This window comes from Erythrolamprus reginae, chromosome 3, assembly GCF_031021105.1.
Source record: "Erythrolamprus reginae isolate rEryReg1 chromosome 3, rEryReg1.hap1, whole genome shotgun sequence".
NCBI lineage: Eukaryota > Metazoa > Chordata > Lepidosauria > Squamata > Dipsadidae > Erythrolamprus > Erythrolamprus reginae.
The window spans coordinates 254,341,575-254,368,024 of NC_091952.1; the positions used below are offsets into that span (position 1 = coordinate 254,341,575).

General features: G+C 42.8%; 1 protein-coding gene and 1 long non-coding RNA gene across 4 annotated transcripts in view; one reads left to right on the forward strand and one right to left on the reverse strand.

The window, feature by feature from the left end:
• TSNARE1 (t-SNARE domain containing 1) overlaps nucleotides 1–26,450 on the reverse strand; it is an 83,554-nt gene that overhangs the window by 1,453 nt on the left and 55,651 nt on the right. For 2 of the 3 annotated variants that reach the window (XM_070749293.1, XM_070749291.1), the window contains exon 3: nucleotides 22,025–22,139. In XM_070749293.1, the coding sequence (XP_070605394.1) occupies nucleotides 22,044–22,139 (96 nt within the window). In that variant the 3' untranslated portion in view covers nucleotides 22,025–22,043. Of the gene's footprint in view, nucleotides 1–16,766; nucleotides 16,992–22,024; nucleotides 22,140–26,450 lie in introns of those variants that run through there. The other variant, XM_070749292.1, reaches the window with a different exon arrangement.
• LOC139166032 (uncharacterized) overlaps nucleotides 1–26,450 on the forward strand; it is a 72,229-nt gene that overhangs the window by 901 nt on the left and 44,878 nt on the right. The gene's annotated exons all lie outside the window — the stretch shown is intronic.

Below are 26,450 nucleotides of genomic sequence, written 5' to 3' on the forward strand. Positions count from 1 at the left end.
GTTGTATCTGTTAGATATAAAGTTAGATCCCAATTAATCTTCAGACACAGAGTTGGGGAGTATAATAGTCTATTGTACAAGCAAACGTGTTGAAAACCACAAATTAAAGCCAAGAATGTTGACTGCCAAAATTCAAAGCAAGAGGCAAAACTGATAAGCAATGTTCCCAAAACAGGGTTGTAACTTAAAATCTTTAACTTGGCTGAAGCAGAAATACTCACAGACTTCTCAAAATGATATTTTTTCAAGACTGCAGCAATATTTGAGAGGGGGGAAAAACTCTGAACTTGGTCTTTCCCTCTTGTAGGTATAAACGTTGGTTTCCTGCAAAGGAAACCTCCCAGTCCCCTCCCCTTTTAAACACCCTGTGATTACACACTACACACAGCAGTATTCAAGGCCTCCCTCTACACCTGCGTAACTGCTCATGTCTCCCACGCTTTCTTCTCACCCGTGGGGCCCCCACAGAGAAGGCTCTTCCCCTAGGCCCTGCCAAGTGACATTGTCTAGTTGACGGGACCTGGAGAACGCCAACTCTATGAGACCTAACCAGATAGTGTGATTCATGTGGCAGAAGAAGGTCCCATAAGTAATCTGGCCCAATGCCATGCAGGGCTTTATAGGTCATAACCAACACTTTGAATCGTGTCCGGAAACCTATTGGCAGCCAAATGCTAAATCCATTTTCCTTATTCACTAATATAAGAATATATACAATTCCAATTTATCACTAATTCATAATCCCAACCTTCCTCCTCGATTTTCACCAGCATTACAAATTATCCCAAATTTCAAAATACAGTTATACCTTGGTTCCGGGACAAGGTTTGTAAGGTGAAAAGTTTGTAAGACAAAACAATGTTTCCCATAGGAATCAATGGAAAAGCGATTAATGCATACAAGCCCAAAACTCACCCCTTTTGCCAGCCAAAGCGCCCGTTTTTGCGCTGCTAGGATTCCCCTGAGGCTCCCCTCCATGGGAAACCCCATCTCTGGACTTCCCGTGTTTTTATTATTGCTGCAGGGGAATCTCAGCAGCGCAAAAACTGGTGCTTCACTGGCAACGGAAGTCCGGAGGTGGGGTTTCCCAGCGAGGGGAGCCTCAGCGAAATTGCAGCATCGCAAAAACACGGAAGTCCTCGAAACCCCACCTCTGGACTTCCATGTTTTTGTGATGCTTTGATTTCGCTGAGGCTACCCTTGCTGGGAAACCCCACCTCCGGACTTCCATTGCCAGCGAAGGGCCTGTTTTTGTGCTGCTGGGATTCCCCTGCAGCATCGCAAAAACACGGAAGTCTGGAGGTGGGGTTTCCCATGGAGGGAAGCCTTAGGGGAATCCCAGCAGCGCAAAAACAGGCACTTCACTGGCAACAGAAGTCCGGAGGCGGGGCATCCCAGTGGCGGTGGCTTGGGTTTGTAAGGTGAAAATAGTTTGGAAGGAGAGGCAAAAAAATCTTAAACCCCGGGTTTGTATCTCAAAAAGTTTGTATGACGAGGGGTTTGTAAGATGAGGTATCACATTTCCACTCGTGAGTCTATCCATTTCAGCACAAGAAAGTAACTTATACAATATCCTTCCTCTGAGGGGGTTCCTTTGTTCTTCCATTTTTGTGCAAAGCCAATCTAGCAGCAGTCAAAGTGTTCTGTCGGGCTCTCTGGTAGACTCCTCCGAAAAATTCACAGGTACAAATTTCAGACACACACGTTTGAAAATTCAAAACAATGTTCTTTATAATGAAAAGTCACTTAAACCAAGCCCTCTTGGTATAGCAAAGAGCACCAGTCTCCAAACAAACTGGTAATTTGTACAAGTCCCTTATCAGTTCTGTGATACTTAGCTTGCAGCTGTGAGGCAATTCACAGTCCTTCTTCTTTCACAAAGTGAAACACACTTTGCTCTGGTTTAGTTTCAAAGTGGGGAAAAATCAGCACACAAAAGGTCAAAGTCAGTAAAGCAGGCAGGAAACACAACGATCAGATAATCCTCCACAATGGCCAAACCCACAGGCTGCTCTTTATAGCAGCCTCACAAATCATCACAGCCCCACCCAACCATAGGTGGCCTCATTTTCTTTGATAATAATCTCTCAGTTGTTGTTGCCTATGCATCGCTCTCCGCATGCGTGGCTGTATCATTAAATCTTGTTCTGAATCCAAGGAGGAGAGAGATAATCGATCTCCTTCTGAGCTGTCTGCCACACTCTCCTCCTCCCTGTCACTCATGTCTTCTAGGTCAGAGGAGCCTTCATCAGCAGATTCCACCAGGGGGGGGGGGCAAAACAGGCCTGCACTATGTGGATGTCTCCTCCACATCCACAGTCCTTTGGGCAGGAGCTGGGCCAGAGCTAACCACAACATCACCAAACAAAGGCCATGCTTAGCGACAGGAATTTGATAATTGCTTCGTATTGCATGGAGCTGACTTCATCCTCCCCAATGTGTCCCTTCACCCCCCCCCCCAAAGTGTGACAGTGCCACTAATTTAAGGCTTTTATTATTATTTTTGGCAGCCAGCATACGCAATTGCCTAAAATTGAGCTTCTCAATTGAGCAATGCAGAAAGAGATAAAGAGAGAAAAATTCTGCCTTATTATATCCGTGAGTATTTTTCTGTCTCCAGGGAGGAGAGGGGGGTGGAGAGAAAGAAGAAAAGAAAAGCGTTGCCAAGTTTGGCGCTGCGACAAAGTGGATTTCCAAACTCTGGAGAGAGAGAGAGTTTTGACAGTGCTGCCAGTCAAACTCTGTTGTTTATTTAGGGTGTGTGAAAGCCTGCCATCAATTTGGATGGGGCAGTGGGAAAATCAGATTTCGGGCGTTTGGATGGGGAACAGCAAAGCCTCCAGCATCCTTTGACCTTGCGGGTGGCACAGCAGGTAGAGTGCAGTACTGCAGGCCACTGAAGCTGACTGTAGATCTGCAGGTCAGCGGTTCAAATCTCACCACCGGCTCAAGACTGACTCAGCCTTCCATCCTTCCGAGGTGGGTCAAATGAGGACCCTGATTGTGGGGGCAATATGCTGGCATGTTGTAAGCCACTCTGAGTCTAAGGAGAAGGGCAGCATAAAAATCGAACAAACAAACAAACAAACAAACAAACAAACAACAACTAACTAACTAACTAACTAACTAACTAACTAACTAACTAACTAACTAACTAACTAAGTGAAGTGGGAGTTATTAGTTGTTCTAAGGCAGTGATGGCACACCTATGGCACGGGTGCCACAGGTGGTACGTGGAGCCTTATCTGGTGGCACATGAGCCGTTGCTCTAGCTCAGCTCCAACGTACATGTGTGTGCTGGCCATCTGATTTTTGGCTCACGTCCTCTGGGATGGCGTTTTTGGCTTCCAGAGAGCTTCCAGGGAAGCCTTTGGAGCCTGGTGAAGGTGAAACACAAGCCTACTGGGCCCACCAGAAGTTGAGAAACAGGCCATTTCTGGCCTCCAGAGGGCCTCTGGGGGGTGGGGGAACTGTTTTCGTCCTCCCCAGGCATTGAATTATGGGTGTGGGCACTCGCATATGTGCAAGAGCGCTTGGCCATGCTCTTTCGGCACCCGAGGAAAAAAAGGTTTGGCATCATTGTTCTAAGATGTCACATGGGGACTCTTTGCTGCTCTAAAACAGATCCCAAAAGTATAAGCTCCAAGCTTGAATACACACACACACCGGGGGGGGGGGTTGTCACAAAATAGTATTCAGTGTGTGCATGCATGTATATATGTTTTTGATTGAATCAGTGTTTGTGTGTAGGTATGTTTTCTAGTATCTATCAGCCATCATTTTCTCTCTCTCTCTGTTCTCTATCTCATCTATCTATCTATCTATCTATCTATCTATCTATCTATCATCTATCTATATATTCTCTATCTGTCTGTTCCATTCTCTCTCTCCCATCCATCCATCCATCCATCCATCCATCCATCCTTTCTCTCTCTCTCTCTCACACACACACTTTCTCTCATCTATCTATCTACCTACCTGTCTGTCTGTCTGTCTGTCTGTCTGTCTGTCTGTCTGTCTGTCTGTCTGTCTATCTACCTACCTACCTACCTACCTACCTACCTATCACTATCTATCATCATCTTTATCTAGACTCAAAACAGGATGCTGATGCATATCCAGTGCAGGAAATTTGGTTCTGCGCATCCCCAGAAGAAAATAAAATCCAAAAATAAATGATTTTTTTTAAAAAAAGATGTCACCAGTGGGTTTACTACCAGTTCAGGCGAACCGCTCTGAACCGGGACGAATCCACCTCTGATACAAACCATCGCTTTACAAGATGCCATGGGGCAGCTCCTTCGTGCAACCCCCATTCCACAAACGGCCAAATGAAGAATCTTGAAAGATCATCTTGTGTGAAAAAAAGGGGGGGGCAGACTGCATTGGCTATGCGAGTTCCCTTCCCCAGAATTATTCGAAGGCAATCGAAACGTCAAACAGAGAAGCGAAGTCAAGCTGTTTTCCAAATTGGCAGTGAGCCATTGTGGGATTGTTACTACGCTGAAGACAGACAATGTTGGAGGACGTGACCCCCATTTCTCTGAAGAAAGCAGTGGAGTAGATCCACCGTGTCACATCAAAAAAGACCCGTTGTCTCACATCATCCAGAAGTCATTTCCCCAAGGGAACATCCCTTAAAGTTTCCTCTTAGAAAATAACACAGCCCCTTCTGCTCGTTTTTCTAAGAAGCGGAAAGACAGTGTGAACCTAGAAATGAGTTCAGAGATAAAGGAGCACAGCTGGACTTATTTTTTTTTTGGCAGGTCTGTTTTATTGAGAATCTGCAGTGGGGGGTAAATGGGCTCCTGATAGAGTTGTCGAGATAACTACCTCTTGTCAAATGTGGAGGCTTCCAGAGTTCCTTGCAAGACGTTGAGTTCTGGCTTGTGTGTTGTAGACATTGTGCAATTTGCAGCCGTCCCTGTTAGGGTTTGATTTGATTTGAAGATTTCCAGCAAAGATTTCCAGCTCTGGAAGTCCATTCATAGAAACATAGAAGACTGACGGCAGAAAAAGACCTCCTGGTCCATCTAGTCTGCCCTTATACTATTTTCTGTATTTTATCTTACAATGGATATATGTTTATCCCAAGCATGTTTAAATTCAGTTACTGTGGATTTATCTACCACGTCTACTGGAAGTTTGTTCCAAGGATCTACTACTCTTTCAGTGAAATAATATTTTCTCACGTTGCTTTTGATCTTTCCCCCAACAAACTTCAGATTGTATCCCCTTGTTCTTGGCTTCACTTTCCTATTAAAATCACTTCCCTCCTGAACCTTATTTAACCCTTTAACATATTTAAATGTTTCGATCCTGTCCCCCCTTTTCCTTCTGTCTTCCAGACTATACAGATTGAGTTCATTAAGTCTTTCCTGATACGTTTTATGCTTCAGACCTTCCACCATTCTTATAGCCTGTCTTTGGACCCGTTCAATTTTGTCAATATCTTTTTGTAGGTGAGGTCTCCAGAACTGAACACAGTATTCCAAATGTGGTCTCACCAGCACTCTATATAAGGGGATCATAATCTCCCTCTTTCTGCTTGTTATACCTCTAGCTATGCAGCCAAGCATCCTACTTGCTTTTCCTACCGCCCAACCACACTGCTCACCCATTTTGAGACTGTCAGAAATCACTATTCAATAGACAAATGGGGAAAACATTCATCTTCTAACACAGAATAATGAATTTTATTTATTTTATTTATTATTAGAGTTGCAGGTCATCTAGTCCAACCCCCTGCTCGAGCAGGAGATCCTACACCACCCCAGACAAAAGGCAGTCCAATCCCTTTTTGAAAGTCTCGAGTGATGGGGCGTTCACAACCTCCGGTGGCAGGACGTTTCACTAGTTGATCGCCCTGTCACAAAGTTCTTCCTTATTTCCAGGTTGAAACTCTCATTAGAGTGACCCCTTCCTCTCTGTGACAACTCCTTAAGTATCTGAAGACTGCTATCATGCCCCCCCCCCCCCTGACCTCCTCTTCGCTGTTCTATCCCGGGTTTTTCAGATTCGTAAGTTATTAAAAACTCATCTTTGCTGCCAGGCATGGGGAAATTAACACCCCCCCCCCCCCAATTGTCAAGGTTGGTTTATGGTTTGATTGGATCGTGTGATTATTTTATTATAAGGGTTTTAAATTGTATTTTTAAAAATTGGATTTGTACATTGTTTATGTTGTTGTGAGCCACCCTGAGTCTTCGGAGAGGGGTGGCATACAAATCTAATAAATTCTTCTTCTTCTTCTTCTTCTTCTTCTTCTTATTATTATTATTATTATTATTATTATTATTATTATTAATTTATTTATTTATTAGATTTGTATGCCGCCCCTCTCCGCATACTCGGGGTGGCTCACAACAGTGATAAAAAACAATATATATTGACAAATCTAATAATTTAAAATCTAAAATAGCAATTGTACATTTAAAAAATTTAAAAACAAGGAACCCCAATATAAAAACAAACATGCAGTCATATCATGCACTAAAATTACATAGGCAGGGGGAGATGTCTCAGTTCCCCTACGCTTGATGACAGAAGTGGGTTTTGAGGAGTTTCTGAAAGGCAAGGAGGTTAGGGGCAGTTCTAATCTCTGGAGGGAGCTGATTCCAGAGTGTCAGAGCCGCCACAGAAAAGCCTCTTCCCCTGGGTCCCGCGAGACGACATTGTTTAGTCAACGGGACCTGGAGAAGGCCTGACCGGTCGCTGGGATTCGTATGGCAGAAGGCGGTATTATTGTTATTATTATTGTTATGATTACCTAGGTGTAAGACTTTGCTTTTCTCTAAACTGAACTTCATTTTGTTAGTTTGAGCGCACAGTACTAACTGTCAAGATCCTTCAAACTGAATTGGAATCTGACATCTGCCTTTTCAACTAAATGTATGTGCTGTGGTCCATCAGCGGACCAGTGGAACTGGCAGCAGAGTTGGATAGCGAGGAGGATGGACAGAAACATGAGCCAGACCTGGAGTGACCGTCCAGTTTTTGGCAGCTGCAGCCCATTTCCTGATAACCGTCTCCCCCCCCACCCGACTGCTTAAGAAATGAGAATGATGGATATATGCTAATGAGCAGAGTGGGAGTGGGAGGACTCTGTCACAACAGGGCTTTGATAGGAAAAAGCATTCGAGTGAGCATCCCATGAGGATCTACGGGGAAAGCTGAAAGGATAGAATAAAAACCCAGAGTGAATTCAGAAGCTGCCTGTGAGTCCTCGTCAGCTCTGGGATTGTAATTAGGGAACCCAATATTACATTTTGTGTGTGCGAGTATGTAAAAGAGGAATAACTTTATGAGGACTGTCAAAATGAGAGATTAGGGAAAGAGGATTTGAAACTGGGGCCATGAGCTAAGGCTGATGAGCAAGACATTAGAGGCTAGGTTCGGTTTTCTAAGATTGTAATCCTGGAGAATTTGATGCCTTCATTTCATGATGGGCTCATTTGGAGCTGTCTCGGCTAGGAGATGTACTCCATTATTATTATTATTATTATTATTATTATTATTATTATTATTATTATTATTATTATTATTATGTCAGTACAACACAGCAGACGAGATCACTATGCTGGATTTCGTATTTCATCACCAGTCGGGCACTTCCCAAGCACCTAAGACTGCATGATGTAGTGGCGAATTATGTTTGCCGATTCCAGTAAAGCGGCCTTTTGCAATTGACAGATGGAGATTTTGTCAATTCCGATGGTTTTCAAATGTCCGCTGAGATCAACCTGGTAATTTGTACAAGTCCCTTATCAGTTCTGAGATACTTAGCTTGCAGCTGGGAGGCAATTCACAGTCCTTCTTCTTCCACAAAGTGAAATACACTTTGCTCTGCTTTAGTTTCAAAGCAGGGAAAAATCAGCACACAAAGGTCGAAGTCAGCAAGACAGGCACGAAAACACAATGATCAGATAATCCTCCACAATGGCCATACCCACACGCTGCTATTTTATAGCAGCCTCCCTAATTACAACAGCCCCACCCTCATTTTCTTTGATAATAATCTCTCAGTTGTTGCTTCCTATGCATCACTCTACCCATGCGTGGATGTGTCATTAATTCTTGTTCTGATTTCCAGAGATGATACAGATGATTGATCTACTCCTGGGCTATCTGCCAAACTCTCCTCCTCCCTGTCACTCAGGCCTCCTTGGTCAGAGGAGACTTCATCGGCAGATTCCACTGGGAGCAAAAGAGGCCTGCAGCATGTGAATGTCTCCCCCACATCCACCTGCACATTCCTTGGGGAAGGAGCTGGGCCAGAGCTAACCACAACACTCCCCAAGCCCCAAAGGTTTCCCTGGAGCCAGGGGAGGGTAAAAACACCCTCCCCCATCTTCCTGGAGACTCTCTGGAAGCCAAAAACACCCTCCCAGAGCCTCTGTGCAAGCCAGAAATCATCTGGCCGGCACATACATGCATATTGGAGCTGAGCTAGGGCAACGGCTCGCGTGCCTATAGATATGGCTCCGTGTGCTAACTGTGGTACCCGTGCCATAGGTTCGCCATCACTGGTGTAGTGTCTGGCTTGAGCAGGGAGCTGTACAAGAAGATCTCCAAGGTGTCTTTCAGCTCTATTCTGATTGAAATGGTTGTCATTGTTTTTCCGCCTAATTGACAAGAATTGTGGGACTTCATGAAGGTAGCATGAGTTCTCCGAATCACAAACAACAAGGGCAAACATTGCTCCTAATTAGAACTCAGCATGGTCCTCTCATGTCAAAACACTCTTCATTTCATGTCCTGTGAAAACATTAATCAAACCCAAACCTCACCCTCAGCATGTTCTGGAGACCTCACCTACAAAAAGATATTGACAAAATTGAAGGGGTCCAAAGACGGGCTACAAGAATGGTGGAAGGTCTTAAGCATAAAACGTATCAGGAAAGACTTCATGAACTCAATCTGTATAGTCTGGAGCAGTGATTTTCAACCTTTTTTGAGCCGCGGCATTTTTTACATTTACGAAACCCTGGGGCACATTGAGTGGGGCGGGGGGGGGGGGGCTAAAAAAAGTTTGGACAAAATTTTTCTCTTCCTCCCTTTCGCTCTATTTCTCTCTCCCTCTTTCTCTCCCTTCCTTCCTCTTTCTTTTTCTCTCTCCATCCCTCTTTCTTTCTCTTCCTTCCTTCCTCTCTTTTTTGCTCTCTTTCTCTCTCCCTCCCTCTATGTCTTTCTCTCTCTCTCTCTCCTTCCCTCCCTCTCTCTCTTTCTCTCTCTTGCTTTCTTTCTCTCTCTCTCTCTTGCTTTCTTTCTCTCTCTGAGCTTCGCGGCACACCTGACCATGTCTCACGGCACACTAGTGTGCCACGGCACACTGGTTGAAAAACACTGGTCTGGAAGACAGAAGGAAAAGGGGGTACATGATAGAAACATTGAAATATGTTCAAGGGTTAAAGAAGGTTCAGGAGGGAAGTGTTTTTAATAGGAAAGTGAACACAAGAACAAGGGGACATAATCTGAAGTTAGTTGGGGGAAAGATCAAAAGCAACGTGAGAAAATATTATTTGACTGAAAGAGTAGTAGATCCTTGGAACACAGTTCTAGCAGACGTGGTAGATAAATCCAGAGTAACTGAATGTAAACATGCCTGGGATAAACATATATCCATCCTAAGATAAAATACAGGAAATAGTATAAGGGCAGACTAGATGGACCATGAGGTCTTTTTCTGCCGTCAGTCTTTTATGTTTCTATGTGATTCACCCTGAATTGTGCTAAAGGTGAAGAAACATGAGATGGACCAGAATTAGAGCACCCACTCAAAATATATTATTTTCTGACCTAGTTGGGTAATGAAATAACTGGAAGAAAATGACCAAGTTCAGAGAACATCAAGATCCTCATAGTCCCTCCTCCTCCTCCTTTCCATAAACTTCACTCCCTTCTTGCACTTATGATGTAACCTAGCTGGGCAATGAAACATCTGCAAGAAAACAACCTTGTTCAGAGGAATCCAAACATCCCACAGTTCTATTCTCCTTCTCCTCCTTCCAAATCCCACTCCCTTCTATAACTGATGATGTTACCTAGTTGAGTAATGAAACATCTACATGAAAAAAAAACAAGCTCAGATAACATCAAGGACCTCATGGTCTTCTTCCTCCTCCTTTCCACAAACCTCATTAGCATTTATAGCATTTGGCAATAGCATTATACCACTTCACAGTGCTTTACATTGTCAGCATATTTTGCCCCCAACAATCTGGGTCCTCATTTTACCCACCTCGGAAGGATGGAAGGCTGAGTCGACCTTGAGCCTGGTGAGATATGATCTAAACATAAGAACCTAAGAAAAGCCATGCTGAATCGGGCCAAAGCCCATCGAGTCCAGCATTCTGTGTCCCACAGTGGCCCACCAATTGTCCATGGGGATCTTGAGCAAAAAGAGACGGCAAAACCCTCCCTTTCCCTTGACACCCAACAAATGGTACTCAAGGGAATCCTGCCTGCCTCAATCAACATAGAGGCGGCAATTGGACATCAGTTTCAATAACCACTGATACATTACAAACTACAGTGGTACCTTTTCTAGATAAGAACTGGGTGTTCAAGATTTTTTTGCCTCTTCTCAAGAACCATTTTCCACTTACAAACCTGAGCCCCTGAAACTGTAACCGGAAAAGGCAAGCCTCCATGGGGCCTCTATAGGAATCTCCTGGGAGGAAACAGGGCCAGAGAAGGCCGAGAGAAGCCTCTGTGGGGCCTCTCTAGGGATCTCCTGGGAGGAAACAGGGCTGGAGAAGGCAGGGAGAAACCTCCGTGGGGCCTCTCTAGGAATCTCTTGGGAGGAAACAGGGCTGGATAAGGCAGGGAGAAGCCTCTGTGAGGCCTCTCTAGGAATCTCCTGGGAGGAAACAGGGCCAGAGAAGGCAGGGAGAAGCCTCAGTGGGGTCTCTCTAGGAATCTCCTGGGAGGAAACAGGGCCGGAGAAGGCAGGGAGAAGCCTCTGTGGGGCCTCTCTAGGAATCTCCTGGGAGGAAACAGGGCCAGAAAAGGTTGGGAAAAGCCTCCATGGGGCCTCTTTAGGAATCTCCTGGGAGGAAACAGGGCCGGAAAAGGTTGGGAAAAGCCTCCATGGGGCCTCTTTAGGAATCTCCTGGGAGGAAACTGCGGTTTCCCCAACAGCATGCCTTATTTGCTTTTACATTGATTCCTATGGAAAAATTGCTTCTTCTTACAAACTTTTCCAGTTAAGAACCTGGTCACGGAACAAAGTAAGTTCGTAAGTAGAGGTACCCCTGTACTGGCAGCTGGGGATCAGCAGAAGTAGCCTACAGTACTGCACTCCAACCACTGCACCACCGTGGGTCATTTCCTTCTAGCGCTGATGATGTTAGCTCGTTGGGTAACGAAATGTCTGCAAGAAAACAACCCAATTTAGCGAGGACCAAAGACCCCACAGTTTGACCCTGAGCTACAAAAATATAATAATTCTCCTTTTATTGCTTTCGGACAAGCATTTGGAAGAGATGTATCTTGTGCCGAGTGGAGCAATTGACATTTGAGGAGTCCTTATCGAAACAGTCGGCGTACATCTGAGACCTCCACCAACCGAGCAATAAAGAGGACAAGTCTTGAGCTGCAATCATCCCTTCTCCAACTTACAGTCTTTTGACAGCAATCAGAAGAGCCAGTGGCTCCTGCAATCATCCGCCCTCTCGGAAACCATATGCTGCAACTTCACCGCCACTCGCTCAACACTCTGAGCTGCAGAAAGGTCACGGCTCAAAATGAGACATGTGAGCATTTCCATGAAGAAGTAGACGTCCTTGGCTTTTCCAGTGAAAAATGAATCCAGGGATGGATGAGATCTGTTTATTTTATTTATTTATTTTATTTATTAGATTTGTATGCAAGATATATATTATTGTTGTTTTTTGCAAAGACCACGGATATGAAATCAGATTTTACGTAGGTTCACGTACTAGACCAGTGATGGCGAACCATAGGCGGCACATGGACTCATATCTGCCGGCATAATAATAATAATAATAATAATAATAATAATAATAATAATCCCAAAAAAGTGGTCGAAAATGAGCAAGCAAAACTACTGTGGGACTTCCGACTTCAGACTGACCGAATTCTGAAGCATAACACACCAGATACCCTGATTGTGGAGAAAAAGAAAGTATGGATCATCGACATTGCAATCCCAGGGGACAGCAGAATGGAGGAGAAGCAGCTAGAGAAATTAGTGAAATACGAAGATCTAAAAATCGAGCTGCAACGACTCTGGCATAAGCCAGTGAAAGTGGTCCCAGTGGTACTTGGCACGCTGGGCGCAGTGCCAAAGGATCTCAGTGGACATTTGAAAACCATCGGAATTGACAAAATCTCCATCTGTCAATTGCAAAAGGCCGCTTTACTGGGATCGGCAAACATAATTCGCCTCTACATCACACAGTCCTAGGTGCTTGGGAAGCGCCCGACTGGTGATAAAATACAAAATCCAGCATAGTGATCTCGTTTGCTGTGTTGTACTGACATAATGATAATAATAATAATACAGTGATATTTTGTCTTAGGATCTTAATTGGTTCTGGGACAAGGTTTGTAAGGTGAAAGGTTCGTAAGATGAAACAATGTTTCCCATAGGAATCAATGGAAAAGCGATTAATGCGTGCAAGCCCAAAACTCACCCCCTTTTGCCAGCCAAAGCACCTGTTTTTCCACTGCTGGGATTCCCCTGAGGCTCCCCTCCATGGGAAACTCCACATCTGGACTTCCATGTTTTTTCAATGCTGTGATCAGGCTCCCCTCACTGGGAAACCCCACCTCCGGACTTCCGTTGCCAGCAAAGCCCCCGTTTTTGCGCTGCTGGGATTCCCCTGAAGCATCGCAAAAACACGGAAGTTCGGAGGAGGGGTTTCCCATGGAGGGGAGCCTCAGGGGAATCCCAGCAGCGCAAAATGGGCGCTTCGCTGGCAACGGAAGTCTGGTTGTCTTGGTGTGCAGTGCTTTGTAGCGATGATTTGAGGAGTTGAAACAGTTTGTGTCCAGGATGTGAGTAAATATTTTCCCCGCCCTCTTTTTGACTCGTGCAGTATACAGGTCCTCAATGGAAAGCAGGTTGGCAGCAATTGTTTTTTCTACAGTTCTACTACTATTACTCCGAGTCCTCGGAGAGGGGCGGCATACAAATCTAAATAATAAATAAATAAATAAATAAATTACTACTACTACTACTACTATTATTATTATTATTATTATTATTATTATTATTATTATTATTTAGATTTGTATGTCGCCCCTCTCCGCAGACTCAGGGCTGTGAATTTTCTAATTCACAGTTGCAAGAAAGGTCAAGAAATAGAGCAAAACCAAACAATTGTCTTGCTTAGCAACAAAATTTGGGGTCCGAGTTGTGGTCGTATCTGCAATAAGTCTATTCTGGACAAAAAGTAAATTGCATGCTTGGGTAGAACCAGGAATAAGAAGACAGTTTTGTTTCTCTTCTGAATAAGGACATGTGTGCCTAGATACATGGGATGTTTTCTTCGATATTGCGCTTGGTTATTCTTTGGGATAATACCTTTAATTGCATAACCAAGTAAATAAAATTGGAGGAAGGGGCGAAGGATGGGAGAGAGAGAGAGAAAATCTTAGCAGCTATCTGGGAAATTGTCAGTTATTTCCCCTGAGGTCGTCTTGATTTGGCATGCAAAGCCATGCGTGATTTCTCAGTGGAAGGAAAAACACAAAATCTATACTTATGTATTTACTACATATGGGCTTTAATATCTGTAGAAATGACTCAGGGTGCTGAACAAACCTCACGTTCCTCCGATCTCCTATTTTCTCCCCACAAGAACCAGCCTGTAAGTGGGATAAGGACTGAAAGGGAGGGACTGGCCCAAGGACACCCAGCGGGCTTTCATATCTAGGGTGGGACTAGAATTCACCAGCTCATGATTTCTATTCTATTCTATTCCATTCTATTCCTCATTCCAATATTCTATTCTATTCCATTCCCTTTTATTCTTCATTCCAATATCCTTTCTATTCTATTCCATATTATTCCTCATTCCAATATTCTATTCTATTCTATGCTTTGTTATGCTATTCTATACTATACCATTCCATTTTATTCTTAATTCCAATATTCTATTCTATTCTATTCCATATTATTCCTCATTCCAATATTCTATTCTATTCTATGCTTTGTTATGCTATTCTATACTATACCATTCCATTTTATTCTTAATTCCAATATTCTATTCTATTCTATTCCATTCCTCATTCCAATATTCTATTCTATTCCATTCCTTTATTCTTCATTCCAATATTCTATTCTATTCTATTCTATTCTATGCTGTTATGCTATTCTATGCTATACTATTTCATTCCATTTTATTCTTAATTCCAATATTCTATTCTATTCTATTCCATTCCTCATTCCAATATTCTATTCTATTCCATTCCCTTTTATTCTTCATTCCAATATTCTATTCTATTCTATTTTATTCTATTCCATTCTTCATTCCAATATTCTATTCTATTCTATTCTATTCCATTTTATTCCTCATTCTAATATTCTATTCTATTCCATTCCCTTTTATTCTTCATTCCAATATTCTATTCTATTCTGTTCTATTTTCTATTCGATCTAGAGAAGCATACGGTCTATTGCCAAACTAGTCCTTGTAAACCTTATATTCTGTGCTACTGAGTTCTGCTATTCAACATCTATTTTAAGGCCAAAAAGGGGGTTTGCATCTCATATTTTAGCTTCTGTTTTTGTTCTGCTAGTTCGCAATGACATGTTAGCAATGCATCCGTGGGTTTTAGCACAACGCAGAGAAAATGTGACGTGAACATATACAAGACGACATCCTCTACGCTACTTTTTGCCCAGATGCACATGAGGTCATATTTGTCAAATAAAGAAGGCCAAGGACACAGGTTGTTTCACTTTGGTCATCCTCAAGGCAGGGGTCGGCTGTTCCATTGATGCAAATGGAGCCCGTAGGCTCACTCCATTGCCGTCCGGCGTGCACTGGCGCGATTCCGGTTAAAATTACTGGGTTTTTTGCCTCTGTGCATGAGTGGAAGCAAAGAAACCAACATGCACAGGAGTCGAATCTCGCTGCCGCACCTAGGGCAACAGCTGGGGCCAACAGCAAAAGTGGCCTGGCCCAGCTCCGGCAATGTGGCCTGCTCTTTGATCTCGCGGACGGCAGGAGAGGTGCCTGTGGCTTGGGAGAGCATAGAACAGGCCTTCCGACCCCTGTCCTATTGTCTCTCCTATATCCCCTATATCTTCTCTTCTATCCCTATATCTTTCTTCGATTCTCTCGTTGATTATTTTATCCTATACTCTCTCTTCTATTCTTTCTCTAATTCTATTTCCTCGAAGGTGTCCTCTATTACCTTCATTGTATATTATTGTGTATTGGACTAAATAAATAAATAAAATAAAATAAAATAGAATTGGGGCCACCCGGACTGCTCCCTGTGCAGCTCATACCTTGTTTTGCCAGTTGTGAGCAACCCGCAAGTCTTGTCTCCAATTTCCGGGGTTTTTTTTGTTTCTGCACATGCACAGAAGCAAAAAACCCCTGGAAATCGTATGCCGGGCATGCGACGGGTGTGCGTACAGGGGTGCAGTCCTGGCACGTTCCAGTAGGGCTGCGATTGGTATCCCGTCCCTGCCTCAATGCCTACCTTGGCCCACCCCATGCAGCATTTTAAAATGGACAAAACTACAGGTTGGTAGAGATGAGTCAGGATAGAAGCTTTCAGAAATTGGGCAGGTCCACTTCTTAAAATGCAGTTTTCCAAATAAACTTAAGTGGGATTTCTCAGAAGAGGATTAGGCAATGGGAAACTGTGAAATCCAGGGACAGGATTAAGAACAGAATCCAGAAAAGAAAGAGCAAATTCCTGCAAATATATGAAAGAAAGAAAGAAAGAAAGGAAGGAAGGAAGGAAGGAAGGAAGGCAGGAAGAGGAAGGAAGGAAGAGGAAGGAAAGAAAGAAAGGAAGGAAGAAGAAAGGAAGGATGGATGGAAGGAAAGCAAGAAGGAATGGAAGGAAGGAAGGAAGGAAGGAAAGAATCAATTCAAGGGAGGAACAGATAGACAGAGATAGAGATAGATAGATAGATAGATAGATAGATAGATAGATAGATAGATAGAATGAGGATTCTAAGGAAGGAAGATAAGGGAAAGATAGAGAGAAAGGGAGGGAGGGAGGGAGGAAAGGAGGCAGGAAGGAACAACAAAACTAGAGGAAGGGAGGAAGATGACAGAAAGAGAGGAAGGGAGGGAGATAAGAGAAAGCCAGAGAAGGGTGGAAGTAAGGAAGGAATATAAGAGAGAGAGGGAGAGAGAGAGAGGGAGGGAGGGAGAAGGAAGGGAAGGAAAATAAGAGAAAAAAGGGGAGGGAGGAAGGGAAGGAAATAACAGAAAACTAGAGAGGGGAAAGGAAGGAAGGAAAATAAGAGAAAAAGAGGGAGAGAGGGAGAGGGATGGAGGGACGAGGAGAGAGGAAAGAGGGAGAGAGGAAAAGGAGGACAGGAAGGAAAAGAAGGATAGGAAGGAATAAGGAACACACAGGAGGTATAGATTATTACACATAATATGGGAAAACTAAAAAGAGTGGTATTCCCCTCCTCTGTTAATCAAAGAGCTTATTGCCACCGCTCAAAAAACCCCACCCCTGAATAGTGAAAGATTCAAAACAATTTCCTGCCCGAAGAAGCAAGATCGGCCTACGACCTTCACGGATTGGAAAAGGGGAATTAAACCCATTCACGGATGTCAAGCTGATCAATAACGGCTAATCACCAGGGCTGCAAATCATCTTTATTAACTTTCCTATCGCAGAACCCTGTTGTTGTTTCTTTTTTCTCCTCGCCTATTCCACCGCAGGGTAGAATAGAGACATTTGCAGCGACACTTGGCTGGCTTCGACAACATCGGTCCGATGATCTCCTCCTGGATCCACTCAGCAACGCCGTCCTCCCGCAGCTGCAAAACACACGCGGCAATCGCAACTCGTTCAGCAAAGCAGGCAACCAGAACGACCTCACAATACGCCGCATGTGAGAAGAGACAAATGCACTCGCCCCGAATTGCCTTGTCGAATTGCCGAATTGCCTACTAAGAATTGCCACAATCCTTAGTAGACAAGGTCTGGATTTCAACTACTCTCCAAAAAGACCTGGACACTGTTTCTGAGTGGTCTAACACATGGCAACTCCAAATCTCAACCAGCAAATGCTCTGTCCTACACATTGGGAAGAAGAATCTGAACTCCAAATACGAACTGAATAATCAAATTATCACAGATAATCCCCACTCGGTTAAAGACCTTGGTATACTAATAACAAAAGATTTAAGTGCCAAAGCCCACTGCAACAATATAGCCAAGAAGGCTTCAAGAGTTGTTAATCTAATCCTACCTAGCTTCTGCTCTGGCAATCTCACACTACTTACCAGAGCTTACAAAACTTTTGCCAGACCCATCCTCGAATACAGCTCATCTGTTTGGAACCCATATCACATCTCAGACATTAACACCGTTGAAAATGTCCAAAGATACTTCACCAGAAGAGCCCTTCACTCCTCCACTCAAAACAGAATACCCTATGAGACTGGACTTTCAATCCTGGGCCTAGAAAGTTTAGAACTAAAACGCCTTAAACAAGATCTAAGTATTTCCCACAAGATCATATGCTGCAACGTCCTGCCTGTCGGCGACTACTTCAGCTTCAACCACAACAACACAAGAGCACACAACAGATTTAAAGTTAATATTAACCGCTCCAAACTTGACAGTAAAAAATATGACTTCAGTAACCGAGTTGTCGAAGCGTGGAACTCATTACCGGACTCCATAGTGTCATCCCCAAACCCCCAACACTTTACCCTTAGATTATCTATGGTTGATAATCCAGATTCCTAAGAGGTCAGTAAGAGGCGAGTACAAGAGCACTAGAGTGCCTTCCATCCCCTGTCCTATTGCTCTCCTATATCTCCTATACCTTTCTTCTATTCCTATATCTCTTCTTCTATTCCTTCATTGATATGTTCTATTACTTTATCTTCTTTTCTATTATTTCTTAGATATATTTTCCTATGAGTATCTCCTCTATAACCTTCATCATGTATTTTACTATGTGTATATAGAAATATACCCACTAAAACCCTCATTGTGTATTGGACAAAATAAATAAATAAATAAATAAATGCCGCAGATGAAAACTAAAGGCAAGTTCTTTTCTGAAAACAAATTTCCCCAAGCTAGGCTGGCAATGATTGTGCAGGGATGGATATAACGGGATAACAGAGTTGGAAAGAAATAGTGTCCTTCTGTCCTATTATAATAATAATTATAATAATTAATAATAATAATAACAATTTATTAGACTTGTATGCCACCCCTCTCCGAAGACTCGGGGCCGCTCACAACACAATACACAATGTACAAATCCAATATTGGTAGCAATGGATTTTAGAACCCGCTACCGGATACATAGATTCTCTTTCATTTCTGAATTACTTTTTAACTTTAGAAACATAGAAACATAGAAGACTGACGGCAGAAAACGACCTCATGGTCCATCTAGTCTGCCCTTATACTATTTCCTGTATTTTATCTTACAATGGATCTATGTTTATCCCAGGCATGTTTAAATTCAGTTACTGTGGATTTACCAACCACGTCTGCTGGAAGTTTGTTCCAAGGATCTACTACACTTTCAGTAAAATAATATTTTCTCCTGTTGCCTTTGATCTTTCCCCCAACTAACTTCAGATTGTGTCCCCTTGTTCTTGTGTTCACTTTCCTATTAAAAACACTTCCCTCCTGGACCTTATTTAACCCTTTAACATATTTAAATGTTTCGATCATGTCCCCCCTTTCCCTTCTGTCCTCCATACTCTACAGATTGAGTTCATGAAGTCTTTCCTGATACGTTTTATGCTTAAGACCTTCCACCATTCTTGTAGCCCGTCTTTGGACCCGTTGGCCTTCTCCGGGTCCCATCAACTAAACAATGTCGTCTGGCGGGACCCAGGGGAAGAGCTTTCTCTGTGGCGGCTCCGACCCTCTGGAATCAGCTCCCTCCAGAGATTAGAACTGCCCCTACCCTCCTTGCCTTTCATAAACTCCTCAAAACCCACCTCTGTCGTCAAGCGTGGGGGAACTGAGACATCTCCCCCTGCCTATGTAGTTTTAGTGCATGATATGACTGTATGTATGTTTTTTATATTGGGGTGCCTTGTTTTTAGATTTTTTAAATGTACAATTGCTATTTTAGATTTTAAATTATTAGATTTGTCAATACATATTGTTCTTTATCACTGTTGTGAGCCGCCCCGAGTCTACGGAGAGGGGCGGCATACAAATCTAATAAATAAATTAAATAAATAAATAAATAATAATAATAACAATTTATTAGATTTGTATGCTGCCCCTCTCCGAAGACTTGGGGCGGCTCACAACACAATACACAATGTACAAATCCAATATTGGTAGCAATGGATTTTAGAACCCGCTACCGGATACATAGATTCTCTTTCATTTCTGAATTACTTTTTAACTTTGGTGAAGTTGTGCATTTGGGGGTAAACAGCCCCTAGGGAAACTTAGTGGTTTCGGAGGAATAATTTGTTGTTATTCAATATCTGACTGAAAGTGAGAAAAATTGATTTATTCACTAACAAAGTGGCACGAGATGTGTGAAGGCATCCTTGTGCCCTGGGGGTCTGAACACTTCTGCTCAAGATCTCACAATCTTGGGGTGGATCACATTAAACGTCTTTTGAAGTTTTGGAATTGAAAATAGCTGAGATTTGCAGACATCAGTGTAGTCTATTAGCAGGAGACGTGATTGGAATGCAGAAGGCCGCGGGTTTCGATCCAGAACTTCCAGTTAAAGGAAGCTTTTAGCAACAGTTGAGAAGAGTTGAGAAGCAAGAACTGGGAGAGGGATCTTGGAGTCTTAGTAGACAATTGATTAAATATGAGCCAGCAGTGTGTGGTGGAAGCAAGAAAAGCCAATGCAATCCTAAATTGCATTAAGAGAGTGTCAAGGTGCCAAATAGCATTTGAAATTATCAGAGCCAGAGGCACAGCATATCTCAAAGTTCCAATTTATTAGCAGACTCATCTTGGATAGTCTAAGGGATAGTCTAAGGGAGAAATGTTGGGGGTTAGGGGTTGACACTATTGAGTCCGCTAATGAGTTCCACGGTTCGACAATTCCATTGTTAAAGTCATATTTTTTTACAGTCAAGTTTGGAGCGGTTAATATTAAGTTTGAATCTGTTGCGTGCTCTTGTGTTGTTGCGGTGGAAGCTGAAGTAGTCATTGACCGGTAGGACGTTGCAGCATATGATCTTGTGGGCAATACTTAACTTTGTTAAGCTAAACTATAACGCACATTTCTGAAACACTATTTTGAAAGGGCGAATCCATTCGTTTTTTTTATCAGAACATCTTCTCTTCTTCACCCACAAATAGGATCTGTTTGTTCAATTTTTTTTTAAAAAAAGGCATTTGAGTGAAACCTACAATTAAGCAATTGTTTTAATATCATTTAAAAAAGAAATCCTGTTCTCCATGGCAGGCTATTTGTTTTGTTTTTGAATAGACAGGTATTTGGCGTGAGAATGACACTTTCAGAAATGATCGAAAAAAATCCGTGGCTCGGTTCCAATCTGCCCACCAACGATACAGGTGTTAAATCATGATTCAATCTCTTTGTTAGGAGCCAAGAAAGCACCCATGAGAATGTACAGAACCTTTGTTACGAAAACAAAGACGGAAGCATTTCTTAAGTCTTGGGAAAGGAGGCGATGACGATGTTTGTCCATCATGTTCGAAGAGGACCTTGACATCTAATGGGTGGTGGACAGAGGTGGGCAGCAGGCAGGACCAGGTGGAATGCAGTTCCACCGGCAGAAATGAAGCTCTGTGCCCAGCTCCAGCTGACTATAGAAACATAGAAACATAGAAGACTGACGGCAGAAAAAGACCTCACGATCCATCTAGTCTGCCCTTATAATATTTTCTGTATTTTATCTTAGGATGGATATATGTTTATCCCAGGCATGTTTAAATTCAGTTACTGTGGATTTACCAGCCACGTCTGCTGGAAGTTTGTTCCAAGTATCTACTACTCTTTCAGTAAAATAATATTTTCTCACATTGCTTTTGATCTTTGCACCAACTAACCTCAGATTGTGCCCCCTTGTTCTTATGTTCACTTTCCTATTAAAAACACATATGAGACCATATTTGGAATACTGTGTTCAGTTCTGGAGAACTCACCTACAAAAAGATATGGATAAAATTGAACGGGTCCAAAGACGGGCTACAAGAATGGTGGAAGGTCTTAAGCATAAAACGTATCAGGAAAGACTTAATGAACTCAATCTGTATAGTCTGGAGGACAGAAGGGAAAGGGGGGACACACAAACGAAACATTTAAATATGTTAAAGGGTTAAATAAGCTTCAGGAGGGAAGTGTTTTTAATACGAAAGTGAACACAAGAACAAGGGGGCACAATCTGAGGTTAGCTGGGGGAAAGATCAGAATCAACGTTAGAAAATATTACTTTACTGAAAGAGTAGTAGATGCTTGGAACAAACTTCCAGCAGACGTGGTTGGTAAATCCAGAGTAACTGAACTTAAACATGCCTGGGATAAACATAGATCCATCCTAAGATAAAATACAGGAAATAGTATAAGGGCAGACTAGATGGACCAGGAGGTCTTTTTCTGCTGTCAATCTTTTATGTTTCTATGTTTCTAAGACCGACTCTATGGGATCTAACCGCTAGGATATATGAGGCAGGACAAAGTCTCATATGTAATCTGGTCCTAAGCCATATAGGGCTTTATAAGTGATAACCAACACTTTAAATTGCGTTGGCCTCTCCGTGCTGCCCATTCCTCCCTGTCCTCCTGCTACTCTGACCAACGGTCAATCTGCAAATCTACCTAACGCATAATTTCCCTCCGGTCTCTGAGAAACATTGAGAAAGATCCTACCTGTGAAGATCAGCTGCGTTTATTTCTTGATGGAAACGGAGAGGACAATGATGAAGATCAGAAGAACCACCAGCCCAGCGGAGATAACGCAACATTTCACTCTCCTCGCTCGCCGCTGAGGAAGACAAAGACAAGAAAGGAAGGTCAATACTCAGGGTGGGACCCGCAAAAGTCTTCACATGTTATATTATAGCACCAAGAACTCTTGACATGCTCTAAGGGCAGAAGGAAAGTGGGTTCGTCAACCATTGGACTGATAGACAAGGGAGATGTTTTCCCCAAATTTAATTTATTTAACTTCTAAGCCGCCCAACTCCTCGTGGACTCTGGGCAGTGTTCAATCATAGAAAGAGGCACCAATCTTGAGTTTGTCCATGATTGTGTGAAATCGGTTGTGCATCTCAGGAAATTCCTAAAGTTTTTTTTCTTTTTACAATCTCTATGGTATACAGTGGTACCTCTTGCTTCCTTCCTCACGCCCTCACTCACATTTTCCCTCCTCCCTCCCTCCCCTCTTCTTTCCTTCCTTCTTTCCTTCCTTCCTTCTTTCATTTTTTCTTTTTCTTCCTTCCTTCTTTCGTTCCTTCCTCTCACATTTCCTTCCTTTCTCTCTCCCTTCCAAATTTGCTTCTCTTTCCGTATTGCATCCCGTAGAGCCTGAACCGAATCATAGTTGCCTTTAATCAGATCTATGATCCTGTTATTATCCTCTCATTTGGGAGTCAAGGCAAGGGTTGGCCTCAAAGAGTAAAGGCAAGGCAACCTTTTTACAGCTTAAAAAGATATTCACCTGTTTGTTCCTGACCTTTGAAGAGAAAGTTTCCTTCACAAGTGAGCACCACTCTGTTGTTAAATCATTCCTTCAGCTCTGGAGTTCGCAAAGGCCAACAATCCTAATTATTTTTCCTACCTTTTTAAAGTGGGGAATATTGATTTTAACCAGCAACTGGTTTTATCTTTTTTATACAATGGCATTCAGCTAGTTCAATCTCTCCTGGATGTAGGGGAAAAAATGGATTTTTGCATGCCAAGCTGCACAAACCGTTATTTGACATCTGTGTAACCACGAATCCATTATCTCTGCTTTTTTATTTATTAAATGTATATACCGCCCAGCTCACTATCGAGCGATTCCATTAAATGTAAACCGAATTATTGAGCTTGAGTTAGTGTTTTCCCCACACTCTTCTCTGAATCACATTCACAATGTCTGCATTTGGGAATCAGTGGGGATGGCATAGTAATTGGTATCTGATTGTATTGATTGATTAATTGATTGTTAGAGTTGAAAGGGACCAGGCAGGTCATCAAGTCCAACCCCCTGCCTGAGCAGGAATCCTAAAGCACCCCAGCCAAATGGCAATCCAATCTCCTCTTGAAAGTGTCCAGAGTTGGGGAGTTCACAACCTCCGCAGGCAGGTTGTTCCAATGATTGATCGCTCTGACCATCAGGAAGTTCTTCCTTACTTCTAGGTTGAATCTCTCCTTGGTCAGCTTCCAGCCGTTGTTCCTCGTTTGGCCCTCTGGTGCCCTGGAAAACAGTGTGACCCCCCTCCTCTTTGTGGCAACCCCTCGTATGCCTGTAGACTGCTATCATGTCCCCTCTGGCCCTCCTTTTCCCTAGGCTGTCCATGCCCAGTTCCCCCAGTCTCTCTTCGTAAGTCTTGATTTCAAGTCCCCTAATCATTTTGGTTGCTCTTTTCTGCACCTTCTCCAGAGTTTCAATGTCTCTTTTGAAGTATGGTGACCAGAACTGAACGCAGTACTCCAGATGTGGTCTGACCAGGGCATAGTAGAGTGGTATTAATACTTCCCTGGTCTTGGAGTGTATCCCCCTGTTAATGCAGCTTAGGATAGTGTTGGCTTTTTTGGCCGCTGCTGCACATTGCTGGCTCATGTTTAGTTGATTATCCACCAAGACTCCGAGATAAACAGTTGGATTTGGCCATCGGAATGTACCACGATGGTCAAATTAAGAAAAGTGGACTATTCAGTGATGGAATGATGGAGGAAGGAAAGAAATAGTTTAAAACCTAAAAGGGAAGGAGGAAATTATGCCCCTTCAACAAGTAAAGAGACAATGCCTGTCAATCAAGGTTTTAGATTTTGACCCTAATCCAGTCTTTTATAGCGAATGGATTGGTTTTCTGACAATATCACTACAAGGAAAATCAGAATTATTGCTGTTTATTCATTTATTTTCCAAGTCAGCTCCATCTTCTTTCTTCCTTTTTTCTTTCCTCCCTTCCTCCTTTTCTCCCCCCCCCCATGAATTTTGTTTTCCATCTCATCCATCCATCTACTCGCTCAACAATTTTCCTTCCTTCCTTCCTTCCTTCCTTCCTTCCTTCTATCCATCCATCCATCTTTCCATTCTTATCTTGCTTCCTCTTTCTCTCTCACTCACATTTCCTTCCATCCTCGCTCCCACACTTCCTCTCTTCCCTCCTTCTTCTACACATTTCCTTTCTTCTTTCCATCTTTCCATTCTCCCTCTTTCTGTCATTTTCACACCCTTCCTTCCTTCCTTCCATCCATCCTTCCTCCCTTCCTTCCATCCTCCCTCCCTTCCTTCCTCCCTTACACATTTCCTTTCTTCCTTCTTTCCATTCTTCTTCCAATTCTCTCACACTCATTCCTTCCTTCTTCCGTCCATCCGTCCATCCTTCCTCACTTCCTTTCTTCCTCCCTCTACACATTTCCTTTCTTCCTTCTTTCCATTCTTCTTCCCATTCTCTCACACTCCTTCCTTCCTTCCTTCCTTCCTCCCTCCCTCCCGGATCCCCTAATAAGTAGAACAATGTGAGGAAGGAAATGTCTTCCAGAAAAAAACTACAGCACACATTTTAACTTATCCTCTACAGAATTAAATGTACCCAGTAAGAACAAACACAGAGAGATCAACGCACAAAGGTTTGGTGGGTTTTTTTCTGGTAAAGAAAATCAAATAAATGGGAAAAGCGAGAAGAATTTGTCCCAGCAAAACTGACAGCCTAAAATACGCGACAGGGAATGAAACCGCTTATAAGATATTCATTAATTGCTAGATCAAAGAGCTGTTAACCAGCCAGTTGTTCAGCAAGAGGCTGAACGGTAAAGCATGTAACTTTCCAAATTAATTCTCAATTCCCATCCATCCAGCAGACGCCTGACGCACGCAGTTAAGTTCCTAGTCCTGCATTACATTTGAAAAGAAAACTTTATACATGTATATATATATATATATCCTTCCTCAAACTCCATCAAACTCAGACTCAGATACCACTTATTCGAGAAGGAGGCGGTGGGGCTGGAAGGACGGACCGAAGCGAAAGGGATTACCCCCAAAAAAGTGGATTAAAGCTAAAGAGATTACAGAAGAAGAAATAATATATATATATATATATAAATATATATCTGAATGCAAAATGAAGCTGTCAAGGCAGATGAAGCGTTAATGCTGAAGGACAACCCCAAAGAATGGAGGAGACCCCTGGCGAGAATTCTCAGATTTAAATCAAATGAAATGTAAGCAACTATTGCCGGGATGAGTTGCTTTGGCTAATCCTCCGAATGGGAAACCTGATTATTATTATTTTTTGGCCAGTCGCAGAATTCTGACAGCCGGAGGAGAAAGGAACAAGCAACGACAACAAGAAAAACCCGTGTTTGGCTTAACATCTCTCTTTTCTACCGATTAAAAGGAAAAGAGGATCCGTCTCTCTTTAAGATTCAGAACTGCAGAAAAAAACAATGGCTGCCAACCTGCCTTCCATTGAGGACCTGTATATTGGGAGTCTGCGGAGAGGGGCGGCATACAAATCTAAATAATAAATAAATAAATGAATAAATAAATAAATAAACAAATAAATAGTCAAAAAGAGGGCTGTGAAAATATTTACTGACCTCTCGCATCCTGGACATCAACGGTTTCAACTCCTACCCTCAAAACGTCACTACAGAGCACTGCACACCAAGACACAAGAACAGTTTTTTCCTGAACGTCATCACTCTTCTAAACAAATACAGTGGTACCTCTACTTAAAAACTTAATTCTTTCCGTGACCAGGTTCTTAAGTAGAAAAGTTTGTAAGTAGAAGCAATTGTTTATTTATTTATTTATTAAATTTGTATGCCGCCCCTCTCCGCAGACTCGCAACAATATATAATACAAATTCAATAATTAGAAAGCTAAAAACCCATAATTTATAAAACATGCACACAACATACCATACATAAACAATATAGGCCTTGGGAAGTTATCTCAGTTCCCCCATGCCTGACGGCAGAGGTGGGTTTTAAGGAGTTTGCGGAAGGCAAGGAGGGTGGGGGCAGTTCTAATCTCAGGGGGGAGCTGGTTCCAGAGGGTTGGGGCTGCCACAGAGAAGGCTCTTCCCCTGGGACCTGCCAAACAACATTGTTTAATCAACGGGACCCGGAGAAGGCC